General features: G+C 35.1%; 1 protein-coding gene across 14 annotated transcripts in view; it reads left to right on the forward strand.

Annotated features, from left to right (window-relative positions):
- Nucleotides 1-13132, forward strand: part of LOC137483918 (3-phosphoinositide-dependent protein kinase 1) — a 78206-nt gene that overhangs the window by 16177 nt on the left and 48897 nt on the right. For 12 of the 14 annotated variants that reach the window (XR_011004675.1, XR_011004676.1, XM_068207399.1 and 9 more), the window contains 9 exons: nucleotides 175-319; nucleotides 2648-2745; nucleotides 3509-3584; nucleotides 5095-5163; nucleotides 5658-5754; nucleotides 7040-7213; nucleotides 7624-7841; nucleotides 8740-8797; nucleotides 9807-9959. Coding sequence is in view for 12 of the 14 variants with exons in the window: in XM_068207399.1 (XP_068063500.1) it covers nucleotides 175-319; nucleotides 2648-2745; nucleotides 3509-3584; nucleotides 5095-5163; nucleotides 5658-5754; nucleotides 7040-7213; nucleotides 7624-7841; nucleotides 8740-8797; nucleotides 9807-9959 (1088 nt within the window). In the remaining 2 variants the exon portion in view is untranslated. Of the gene's footprint in view, nucleotides 1-174; nucleotides 320-2647; nucleotides 2746-3508; nucleotides 3585-5094; nucleotides 5164-5657; nucleotides 5755-7039; nucleotides 7214-7623; nucleotides 7842-8739; nucleotides 8798-9806; nucleotides 9960-10481; nucleotides 10679-13132 lie in introns of those variants that run through there. The other 2 variants (XM_068207403.1, XM_068207402.1) reach the window with 2 other exon arrangements.

The following is a 13132-nucleotide window of genomic DNA, read 5'->3' on the forward strand; positions in this document are numbered from 1 at the left end:
GGTTGTTGATGTATTTTAGAAATTGCTTGGGCTTGCTACTTGTAAAGTTTCAAGTTAACCAACTTCTTCCCTGTTGTTAATGTATTTTTAGTAGTATTCTTCTCTTTGGAATAAGGTTGTGGGGATTTTTGTTTTTGAGGGGCTAGAGATAAACCTTAACTAAGTTACATTCAGATTTTGGACTTAGCTATGCCAAAAACGGAGAGCTGCTAAAGTATATACGCAAAATTGGCTCATTTGATGAGACCTGTACAAGATTTTATACTGCTGAAATTGTATCAGCCCTGGAGTATTTGCATGGCAAAGGAATCATTCACAGGTAATACAAAGTTGAGACAGACATGCAGTTGATCATGTAAGAGGTGGTTTTTTCCCTAAATATGTTCTTTGTGAAGCTAAAAGCAAAGTTGGATTTTGTGAAAAGCTAAAGAGCACAAATTGCATTTGATCAGCCCTAGCACAGTTAACATCAGTAGTTAAACATGGCAAACTTGAGGAGGAGAGCCAATCACTGTTATACCAACTGTTGGAGCAGGAAAAAGTGAAAAAAACCTTCTGGCCTTGAATTAACATTACCAAAAGATTGACTTTCAAGTTTCATCAGTTGACTTGAAAGCCAGAAACTGACTTTTTGTTTAACTACTTTTTTTCCTGTGCTGTTATGTAGCAAAAGTAACTAGAATTCTTTTTGTGTGTGGCTTAATGTGTACTATATAATCAAGTAAAATTAATCTATATCAGTTTTCACTGAATGAACAATTTCCACAGAGCTGCACAGCAATTAGGTAAGTGGTGAAATTAGCGAAGTTTTGAGTAGTACTTTCAAAGTTGTTCTTGATGTAAGATATTGTTTGGATAGTCATGTTTTGTCATTCATGTTTATTAAATAAAGCTTTATGTGCTAGACATCTGAGCTGCAGAACTTCTTTTTGGGTAAGAAATCTATTGTGTTTAGGTTGCCAAGCAGTTGTCATGGGACACTAGATGCTAGTTGGCAAAAAGCTGACTGATTATAATTCTGATACCATTTTTTCTTTCAGTTATTACAAAAAGAATTTTTCCTTTCAAATACAAGTTTTTGTGAAATAATTTGAATTTTAATCTAAGGGGGGATGGATGTGGAGCATACTGAAAGTGTAATATTTTCTACAGGGGCAGGGGAGAAGTTCAAGAACTCCCAATTTCACTTTCTTTTTACAGTTCCTGTGTTTAGGCTGAGAGGATGCTTATTAAATTAATGTGGCATGATCTTCAGTGTTACTAAGCCTATATCGGAAACCTCATATTGGAGAGGAGTTGCTTTGTACTTGTTTTTATATGAAGGACCCTACGAAGAGCTCAAAAGAAAACAGTAAAATTGTGCAATTGGAGAACTTAGTGTGAAGTTTATGAGGACACAGCTCTAGCAATGCCTGAAAACTCTTGGGATTTTTTGCTGCTTGAAGAAATAGGACATGAGATAAAACCACTTTAAGATGTCAGGTTACCCCGGAAAATTTATTACAGATATCTCTCTATGTATTTAGATATATAGCTATCAATCCATAATCCAGTATTAATAGGTAGGTATAGGATATATTATGTAAACAGTATATATGAAGTGTGTATAGAGTACAATGTATCTACATACATCTGTATCTTAAAAAAGCCCTACACAGAACTGTTAAAAGGGTCCATTCCATTCACATACTTTCTACTTCTCTCATAGGGCAGGCACAGGAAAATCAACAGGATTTTTATGGCTTGTTGCTCTCTGTGGAAGATTCCAGACTTTAAACTGTACAACTCATACTTTTCCATAGTAGGGGGCTTTAATCTGAAGAAAATAGTGCTGCACAGTGATTGACAGAAACAGCTCTCAGTTTTTACTGTTTTTTTCTTACTGGTCAAACACAACACCTCCCATGCTCCTAGATTTCTTTATGAGCATTCAAAGATCCTGCTTGGGAGGGAAATATGTAGGGTTTTTTTGGATCAGCTAAGGAAACTTGCTGCAAAGGCTTATTATATCAGTGTAACTGAATGCTCTTAAGTTGTTTCTAATGCATCTCGTGACATCTAACTCTGTACTGCTACCTATTGTGTTTGTGATACTGTGAAGTCTGATTTTATTCAGAATCGGAGGCTGTGTCTATGCAAATGATAGGCATGCATTTGAAATGCAGATTATGCATGGAGGTGATCTACTTAGTTGGAGCTGGGTTTGCCAGTTTTTGACTAACTGGGGTTTTGCACTGAGGAAACAGATGTAGAAAATCTTAATGCCGTATCAGTCTGCCAGATGTTATTTAAATTAAAGCTTTGGAGTGAAGGGGCAGGGAGTTTTGTGTGTGTGAGGTGGGGTTTTTGTTGGGATTTGTTTGGGGTTTTTGTTTGTTTTGTTTTTTTAAATTTTTGAACATGTGACATACACAGTAGCATAGTTTTGAGATTATTATTTACATGATGTTTTAAAAAATAGTTAATGGATTTAACAAAATTGGTTAGTCTGCAGGTTGACAGCTACATGTTAGAGAATGTTACATTGTTGTAACAATGTTTATAAAATGTATGCATCATTTATTATAGCATTATGTACCTAAGTCACTAGACAGTTTTTCAACTTTAATTTGTATGCTGTTTGAGTATAAAAATCTGTCTTTTCCAGGGACCTTAAGCCAGAGAACATCTTATTAAATGAAGATATGCACATTCAAATAACAGACTTCGGAACAGCAAAAGTATTATCTGCAGATAGCAGACAAGGTTTGCCATTATTCATTATGTGACAACAATAAATATAGCAAGTGATCCTTTGAAAATGTGCATGTATTGTATTTACCAGATTGCAACCTTCCAATGTCATTACCTCACCTAAATCACTAAAAGATCTTGAAACAGTTTTGCCTGTCACTACTTAGATTATAGCAGAGGAGGTAGTATTTGGTTTAGTGGAATACCAGCTAGATTAACAAATAGGCTGGGAAGTTGAACTTCAGATTACTTAGTTTTCATTTGCAAGACAAGAATACAAACAAATAGGTGCCATGGCTCACCTGATACAGTAAATTATAACTCTGCTTACATGTGTAACTCCAGTGGCTGGAAGAATTGCGCAAATGTGGAGGTTGTAGAATTAATGTGTCTGCAGTTGTTACTAATAGCTTGTAAATAGATGCTGCAGACAATGCCTGAAAAAAGCTCTAGGCTGAACTGAATTCAATTGACACTTTTTTTCTTAACTGTAGCAAACTTGTGTTGGTAGATTTTATAACTAAGTACCTAAATGCCTAGCTTCTTGAACCAAATAGGTGTCAGTGAGATTGATTTGTTTCTTCCAAGCAGGTTTTGTGGGTAGGTAGAGAAGTTAAATTCTCATAGGTTCTTTTCAGCATTATGTAACTTGCAGTGGAATATCTTTTGGTTTTTTTTTTTTTTTTTTTTTAACTGGGTGGTGACAGGGGAGGAAGGGGAATATTGGCTTATGCATAAGTATGTGTTTGCTTATTTCTTTCTATTTCCTTAACAGCGCGGGCAAACTCATTTGTAGGGACAGCACAGTATGTTTCTCCAGAACTGCTGACAGAGAAATCTGCCTGTAAAAGGTGAGGGCTCTATATTCCAGAACTTTATTGACTCTGTCAGGAAACTGTCAAATGGGGTGGAGTGGATAAATCAAGCAAGCAACCTCAGTATTTTAAAGAAACAAGATACTCGAGTATTTTAAGAGAGTTTGAAAAGTTTTTTCTTATTAAATATTGCTTCTTGTCTAAGAGCTGGTTTCCTCAGCTCATCTACTTTTTTGAGTTCTACTAACAGGATTAGGTGTTGTTGGAGAAGGAGGTGTGTAAGGTGAAGTTGGATTTCTCACTCATAAATAAATCAGAACAATCTATTATCCAAGTAATATACTGATTTTAATTCCATTTCATATAAGATTGCTGAAACATGGTATTTCCTGCTGTAGGAACAACAGAATGTCACATGCTGTTCAGTTAAGGAGAAGGCTGCAGGCTTCTTTGACTTGTATTTAGATCAACTTGCAGTTATCTTTCCTAAACTGTACTTAAGATTTGCAACATTTTAAAGCTCATCTCTCTGCCTGGTATGAGTGATGCCCTTAAGAAATTTCTAATTTTTAATTTTCATTAAAATTGCTTGTTGATGGTATCCTATTGAATGTGTATATCTATTTTACTGCAGTCAGGGAAGAGTAAGAGTAAGCTAGTCGCTGACAAATCACAGGTTAAAAGGATCATTTATGTGAATAGGTGTAGTAATTTGTGCCAGCATTTCTTGAAGTGATAGAGATACTATCAGACTTTTCATGTCTTCTTTTAGTGAAGAGCTTTTGACTGTTTTGGCTAAGGGAAAGACTTAATTAGAATATCATCTCCTTTTAGAAGTTGCATAATGCTTCACCTGTACAGAAAACTCTTAATTTGAGTAGTTTTAAGTCTTTGTTAGTATTTTAGTTTTCCATGGGGATTTTGAAGCTTTAATCAAATCTGTGGGTAGCTTACCTCGAGGTAAAATAAATTAAAAGTGTTCTTTCAGGCCAACACACTAAAGCTTTCCTTTATCCACCACACTAGAACATAGTTTTCCTTCACCATTATAGCCTGTCTTTTTGTTTGTGTCTTAAGAAAAGCTTTAAGTGAAAAAAGTAAAAAAACTGTATTGTAATATATTCTCTTTTTTGAATCAAATATTTAGTGGGAAGTATTTTAACACTGAAGGGGCATATATTGAATTAAGCTGGATGCATCTTTGAATCGTCATGTGGATAATAAGTATTCTTTTCGAAGTCATTAAGTCATCAAAGTGACTGAGTCATTATTTTGACTGAGAATTCACCTGTCTTCCACTTGTGCTTGGAGTCAGTTTTTGTGGGACTGTTACTCTACAGTTTTTTCTTTCGAGTTGTGTTGCTAGCCTACTCATCTGTCAAGGGCTGAAGTAAAAATATTGTGGAAAATATACAAAGCAAGTTTGTCCACTGGGTTCATGCTATGTTTTAAGCAGCAGAAGGTTAAGAATTTTTCTTTTTAGATTTCATTTTAAAGATTTTTTTTTACAAAAAAATTCTATGTTTTTTTCCTCTTTGTTTTGAAGCTCTGACCTCTGGGCTCTGGGATGCATAATATATCAACTTGTAGCTGGACTGCCTCCATTTAGAGCTGGGTAAGAGATTTGAGCTAATTATTTACATGTGGATCATAAATATATTGCCTCTGATTGGATTTTTACCTTACTACTAGTTCTGAAGTATTATCATTATGCAGAGCTGGTATTAATGTCATGCCTGCTTTTATTTGTCCTTTTTGATGTCATGAAGTTGCTTAGACAGCTATAACTAGAGTTCCTGAGAGAGAGATTCCTTAAGCTATCCTAGAATTCCACATGTAATTTGTGCCATGATGGTCACTATATAACTGCATGAGAAGATGTTTATAAGGTGTATCCTCAACACTCTCTGTTGAATCATTTGAGCTTTTGTTGTTATTGCTCAAGTATCTGGTCCTTACAGGATCATAGTACCCTTCATCCTAGGAAGATTTATGGGAATGTAACTTAACTTGTAGTTTTTTTGTTTAATATTTGTCTGGTTTATTCAGGTTAAGGTGAAAGAACCATGGAGAGCTAGTAACAAGAGTTAATATTTTTCTCTTCTGCAGAAATGAGTATCTTATATTCCAGAAGATAATAAAGTTGGAATATGACTTCCCAGAAAAATTTTTTCCCAAGGCAAAAGACCTTGTGGAAAAGCTATTGGTAAATATTTGTGCTTTTCTTATTGAATGTAGTATGCTTGTCTTGGTGGTGATTTTTTTGGTTTTTTTTTTTTTTTTTTGTAATAACTGACCAAGTACCTAAATGCCTAACTTCTTGAACCAAAAGGTATCACTGAAATTGATTTGTCATTAAATGCTTTGTTGACAGTGGAAAACATTCAGCTTATGTAGTTCTCTTTTCTGAAAGTTTCTATGCACTCTTGCAGATCTTATAATATGAACATCCGTGAGCATTATTGACTGTGTAGGGTACTGCCTTGAAAATCAACATCTGTTATTAAACAGCACTTTATTTATTTTTTTTTAATCTGAATTCTAACAAGAATTGTTAGAAGGACAAGGAATGTCTTTCTGTGAAATGGAAGCAAACAATTTTAGATATTGTGCATTACAAACAGAAATTAAGATCAAATACTCAGGCTTACATAGTTCTCAAATTAATTGGCTTTGAGTTGTATAAGGGATCATTTAGTTGAAAACAGCATCCTGTACATCACAGGCAGATATATTCATTACAATATAAATCCAGTTGACTTACATTTTAGCATGCACTTAGCATGTCTCAATAGTATCAGCCTAAGAATTACTGTGCCCGTGAAGGTTTGACAAGTAGGAAAAAAAAGTTATTCTGTTCCATCAGTGAGATTATAGTCATGACACTCAAGTGAACATGCAGAGAACGTTTTAGGTGTTATAAGCTTTTTTAAATTCAATAATCTATCATATTAGCAGGGGATGGGGAGGAAGCACTAACCTTTGTGAATGATGATAAATACAACTTAAAGCTTTCCTGGGTCCAAGACCAGTTCTATGGCCAAGCCAGCATCTCCTGAATGGTGAACCTGGTTGTATCATGAGAATTGTGTAATTTTAAGGTGCTTGAGAGGCTGATGTTTAACACCAACTGTAGTTTCCACAGCTTCTTGCATCACTAGAATGTGATGGTGGACTAAACTTAAATGAGGTGTGTTTCATCAGCCTTCTCTGTATGTTTGTTTCAGTCTTTACGAAGAAGCAAAGCCAAAAAGTTGTGTCGACCTAAATAAGTGCTCCTGTCCTTAGATCTGTGAGCTGATCAAATACAAAATGTTGCTGACAAGACATACTGACAAATAACATCTTTTATTATAAACAACCTCCTTATATTATGCTTAGGGCAGGGGGACAAACTGGTTTTATGTTTTCACATGGTGCTTTGCAAATGTGAATAATGCTTGACCTTTGTCATTATTTTATGCAGCTTAACTTAATTTTAATTTGCTTAGGTTCTAGATGCTACCAACCGATTAGGTTGTGAAGAAATGGGAGGATATGGGCCTCTTAAGGCTCACCCCTTCTTCGAATCCATTGTGTGGGAGAACCTACATCTTCAGACACCCCCTAAACTTACAGCGTATTTACCTGCTATGTCAGAGGATGATGAAGACTGTTATGGAAATGTATGTTTGTCTACTGCTGTATTCAGCTCTGATGCTGCCTGAGACTTCCATTATAGCATAAGTATTGAATATTAATATAAATACTAATATAAATATTTTTACTGAAACTATAGTTACATTTTAATGAAGATGTTAATTATTAAGAATGTAATAAATATTGATGGTTAAATTTTTACTTAAATCAGCAGTTGTTTCCTGATAAAGTGAGTATTTTGAAAAAACAAGACTGGCTTGCTTTTGATCAATCATACTTTTTTGCATAAATGCCTGCTGATCTATAGGGAATAGGCTAGGGTTTGTCCCAAAAGCAAAATAAACTAAAGCGTGCTTTAATTAAAATCCACAGTTTAGTGCAAAATAAGCCTTTTAATAAAAGATATTTAATTACTTCATTTTGTTTCCTCCTTTAGTATGACAATCTCCTGAGTCAGTTCGGTTGCATGCAAGTTTCTAGTTCTGCCTCTTCCCATTCACTGTCTGCTGCAGAGACAAGTACACCACAGACATCAGGAGGAAATATTGAACAGTATATTCATGATCTTGACAACAATTCCTTTGAGCTGGATTTACAGTTTTCTGAAGACGAAAAGAGGTTACTTCTGGCAAAACAAGCTGGTGGAAATCCTTGGTAGGATCTTTGAATGTAGCTAAATAACTTGCACAGCAATAAAGTATCCTGGAAAATAAGTGCTTTTGATTCAAATTAATATTTGTCAATCTTAGTATTTTCAAGTAAACAATTAGCAACGAGATTTTTCTTGGCTTCTATTTTTAAAGCAATAGCAGCAAAACCCTAATAGTATATTTCTAAAATTTACAAGGTCTAGAAGATGATGTGGAGTATGTTTATAAGATAGGCAGAATGACGCTATCCAGTGCTGCGGAGTCTTCGCTTCGCTCTACAGTCCTAGAACTAGAAAAGGTTCCTCCTTTTTTACAGATGCCATCAGTTGTTGGAATTTTTTGCATGATAATATTCTGTGGATATGTAACCAAAATACCTCCAGACTATGTAACAGCATTTCTTTTCACTCTTTAGAGAAGTCTCTCATTTGTGAATTTTTGTTGTTGTTGATGTTCCTTGGGGGGTGGAGGGGGTTTGTTTGTTTTTCTGTTTTTGTTGTTGTTGGTTGGTTTGTTTAGGGTTTATTTTTATCTTGTTTATTTTTTGTTCCTGTTTTGTTTGGTTTTGTTAATTTTTCATTTTGGGTTTTTTTTTTTTTTTTTTTTTTTTTTTTTTTTTTTTTTTTTTTTTTGGTTTGGGTTCTTCTGTTTGGTTTTGGTTTTGTTTGGTTGTTTTTTTTACCCTCTGTCAAATTTTAGAAAATTTTTTTTTAGAATTTTTTTTTTTATAAAAGACTCACTGGTTTGGGCTAAGGAAGAGTCCAAAACTCATATACTAAAGTTGTTCAGGACTCTCGTGGAAAAGGACATGGTAGGGAGTGACATGAAAAACTGCTTGATAATTATAGCTGTTTCTGTGAAAGAATTACTTCTGGAGTAATAGTTATTTTTCTTTTCCTAAGGCATCAGTTTGTAGAAAATAACTTAATCCTAAAAATGGGTCCAGTGGACAAAAGAAAGGTAAGGGCTTTTCTTAATTTCTTGTAACAAAATCGAGCTGTCAAATTTTTGTATAACTGCAGCATAGATAAGCAGCCTGTTTTAAAGCTTCCTTGCTTAAACAATTTGTCACCTATAAACAAGTTATTTTTAAAAATTCGTTGTTTTCTTGTGAGTAGATTGGATTTTTTTTTTTTTTTGATTTAGTGATGTGCTCTTGATCTCTTGGAAAAGCTAAGTAAATCTGCTATTCATGCTTTCATGTTGAGATTGTAGCAAATGAGTATTTGCTCGTCCTCCTCCCAATCTGATCTAATCTAATAAACACTTTTTCTTGATGCACGTCTGAATGTGGCTTGAACCAAAAACACCAAAAAAATTACCAACGTTGTTCTCAATTATGCTTTTCTTCCTGGATCTTTGTGCCTTTATCCTGAAAGAGGCAGAGGTGGTGTTCGAACAGCTTTAAGTGTTAATTTCAGCAGTTTACAGATAAGCAAGGATAGTCTGCATCAGCTTTAGCAGAAGGAAGGTTCTCTGTCGTCTAAGTTACTACCTGTTTCTTTGTAGTCTGTTCTACAAAATCATGACTATTGATTTCTTTGAGAAATAGCTTCTGCTTCGCTCTGTGCTGCTAGGTGTTTCAGGTTTTGCTAGAACTTGAAGATACTTCCCTAAAATAGTACTTGTGTTTCGCCACATAGTAGAATAATGCACTGCAACACCCCAAAAAAGGAGAGGGGTCAAATAGGTAAAGTAAAATTAAAGACCCCCCCCACCAGCACCACCAAAACTCAAGTATACCATCCTAGCACTGAGCTGGTTTTATCCTGCCTCTGTTGTTCAGTTCAGAGATGTGTAAATTCACATATTTAATTCCCTCATGGTTTGTTTGTTTTTGTTTTGGTTTGGTGGTGGGTTTTTTTTGTTTGTTTGTTTGATTTTGGGGTGCTTTTTGGTTTTTTTTGGTTTTTTTTTTTTTTCGTTTTTTGTGGTTTTTTTGCATTGCTGCTTCTACTTTTCTTGTTAGGGATTGTTTGCACGTCGGCGCCAATTGCTGCTTACAGAAGGGCCTCACCTGTATTATGTGGATCCTGTCAACAAAGTTCTAAAAGGAGAAATTCCATGGTCTTTAGAGTTGCGTCCAGAAGCCAAGAATTTTAAGACATTTTTTGTTCACACGGTAAGTTTGTTTTCTGAATTTTCTTTGTAAATTGGCTTGGGCAATTTCTGTAAGTTATCAAAAAGATTTTTCTGGAGAAAGTATAGTTGCTTAGATACAAAATTTCATAGTCCTAATTTAAAACAAAACTAAACAAAAACCTGAACTAAGTCAGCCAACAAAAAAACGCATAAAATCCACACCTGCAAACAAAATTGAATAATAATAAAACAGAAATCACACAAAATGTCGCTCTGACATACACATCTATCACAAAAATGTAACTGTATTTTTAATATTAGTGTTTAAATAAACCATAAGTGGATTTTGGGCTTTGAAGTACATTCTTAAGGACTTAACATTTAGCCCTGCTTGTATGTAGTGAATCATGAGAGGTGTATAATATATTGTCAGTTGACTGCTTAAAAATATTCTGGTGCCAGATGTATGGTTAATCAGTAATATATAATGTTATATAGCTGTAATTGAATTTAACTTTCAGAAAGTCAGTGAGCTAATTCTGAATAGTTATTTTATTGGTAGGTGCAGAATTACTACTGCTTTTTGGTTAAACAATGTTTGGAGTAATCATTAAAATGTTGTTCACTTATAGCCAAACAGGACATATTACCTGATGGACCCAAGTGGGAATGCTCATAAATGGTGCAAAAAGATACATGAAGTTTGGCGGCACAGATACCACCAGAATGCTGCAAAATAGTAAAGCTCATCCAAAATTTCCCAGTTTCCCTACTTGCTGCTAGAACTCCGTGTGCAGCCGATCAGAGGAATCTTTTCAACCCAAATATTACCATCTCAAGGGGAAGCATACGTCTGAAATGTTCCTGGGGTTTTTTTTTGATGTTTTTTTGGCTTTTGGTTTTGGTTTTTTGTTTTTGGTTTTCTTCTTTTTTTTCTTTTTTTTCTTTTTTTTTTTTTTTGTTGGGGGGGAGGTTTTGGTTGCTTTGTTCATTTGTGTGGTTTTTTGGGTTTTGTTTTGTTTTTTTGGGGGGGGGGGTTTAAGAAGAAAAAAAAGGAAGAAAAGCAAAAACCTAATGGAATTCAGGGTTGCTTTGCTCGCTCTTCGTGCTTCTGTTGAGGCTTCCATATGCATATCATTGCTGTGAAGATCTTGCTTTTGTGCACTTCAGTTCTGTTTCTGCTGCAGACTAGTGGATAGACCTTGCATTACCAGCTTCAGTTAAGATGAATTAAAAGCAATCCACACGCACACACGCCGAATCATGTACCAGCCTTGCATTTTATGGGGCTGGAGTTTTCTGCGACTCTCAGATTATCATTAAACTGTGTCTCATCAGGGAGCTTTTATATGCCTCTCCTAAGTACCACCTCTTTGTTTTCCTTTCCTCACAGTCCCCCAGCTTATTGGTATATGGCATTTATAGTCAGGTTGGTTGCACCCTTGTGTAATTCCTAACATAGTTCTGGTTGCAGGGTTTGTGTGGTACTATAGTAATTATGTGAATGAATCAGATGTATTTGTCCGGCAGACAGGCTCCAGTGATAAAGGTTTTGAGAGAGTAAAATGCTGAACATAGCACTGAAATTTCTAAAATTTAAATGTTGGCTTCTGAAGCATTTTAAACATGAAGTTTAAATTTTATTATAAGTCATATGTGTGTTTAATCAAGGGACAATAAACTTACCAGCATGCTTTTAACTAATGCTAACTAAAAGAGAAACTAGTTAGTATGGGGGAGAAAAGGCTACTATTGAAATAGTAGATAGTTTTTCACCTTTTCAGCAGATGAGGGCTAGAAGCTTTCTTTCCAGGGTGTGCATGTGTTGTGCATTTTAATGGGGCCAACCTATTTTTCTTGAGTAGAGAAGGAAGTGTGAAAACTTTGTACAATTGATTACTTGACTTTTTTTTTTTTTTTTTTTTTTTTTTTTTTTTTTTTTTTTTGTCTCATTGTGTAATGAGATGTCAATTCTATTTTTGGTCCTTGGCCAAACATTCAGGAACTCTGGAAAAAATGTAAGGAATTGAAATACAGATAATAAAGTAATCTGGTGAGAAAATCAAAGGCAAATATTGCTACAAAGGGGAAAATATATGGTACTTAAAGCATATCTATAAAATGAAAATATTTTTCATATCGATCTCCTTTATCCTCTTCAAATTATGGCTGTTTTTGTGGTCAAACACTTCTTGTCATGTTACAAAGACACAACTTCCTGTGTGCTAAAAAAAAACTTCCCCAGTGGTATTTTCTACATGCTTGTGTTCCTAAACCTTGCAGAGGAGAATGACCTAGGTCTGGACAAAGGCTTTCCTTCCTTGTTTTAAAAGCAGTATAAACATCACACCTACTTATTTACTCATCGCATATACCATTACTTAGCATTTTGAGTTGTCATACTATGATGTGCTTTTCCTTCCACCAAAGATAAGGTTTCTCTACAGTGTTGAAAAAACTCATAGGCTACTGTTCTCTAGAAGCAGTATTTTAAGAACAGTAGCTTATCAAATTTCTCAGAAAATATGTGAATGTAGAATATTTTCTTTTACAGGGTGAAGGAGATTTATTATTGATCTCTTAAAAACTGTGTTATGTGGTTGAACTTCATGGCAGTTCAGCTTTTCCAGTCTTTAAAAGAGACAGTGCAGTTGCCTTTTCTTTTGGAGCAACTGCATTCCTGTAGTCTTTTGTATCCACCACATATGGAAACCTGAGAGAAGCAAATCCCTGGCTTACTGTGTCTGGTGTTAAGGGGGAGAAGGGGTCCTGTAAATGGCTGAGGAAGACAGAAAAATGTTCCCTTTGCATCATGAGAAATTCCATCACATACAAAGTATACTCCTTGTCACTCAAATTTGAATAGCACAGTGTACCTTTGATCTCTGTCTGTAGTAAGCTATATGTGCTGTTGTAACCAAGATGACATGTATTTTAAGTCTGTTGCAGTGCTGTCCATTTGTTCTCCAGCTGTCAAATTCCAACCATGTGTTGTGTCCACTGGAGACCACCTTACCACTTTTGGATTTAGTCTCTGGTATTGAGATCTAGACAGACGTATTCCCAACTTAATACAGTGATGGAGATTCACAGTGCCACTGCTGTTCAGTGTGACAAAATTTGGCATCACATAAAAAGTCTGGCAAAATGACCTCCATTGGCTTGTTAACTAGGTAGAGATCTAGGTGTGCTTAAGCGTGTTTCCTGTAATAC

The sequence above is a fragment of the Anomalospiza imberbis genome, chromosome 16 (assembly GCF_031753505.1).
Source record: "Anomalospiza imberbis isolate Cuckoo-Finch-1a 21T00152 chromosome 16, ASM3175350v1, whole genome shotgun sequence".
In the NCBI taxonomy this organism is placed as follows: domain Eukaryota; kingdom Metazoa; phylum Chordata; class Aves; order Passeriformes; family Viduidae; genus Anomalospiza; species Anomalospiza imberbis.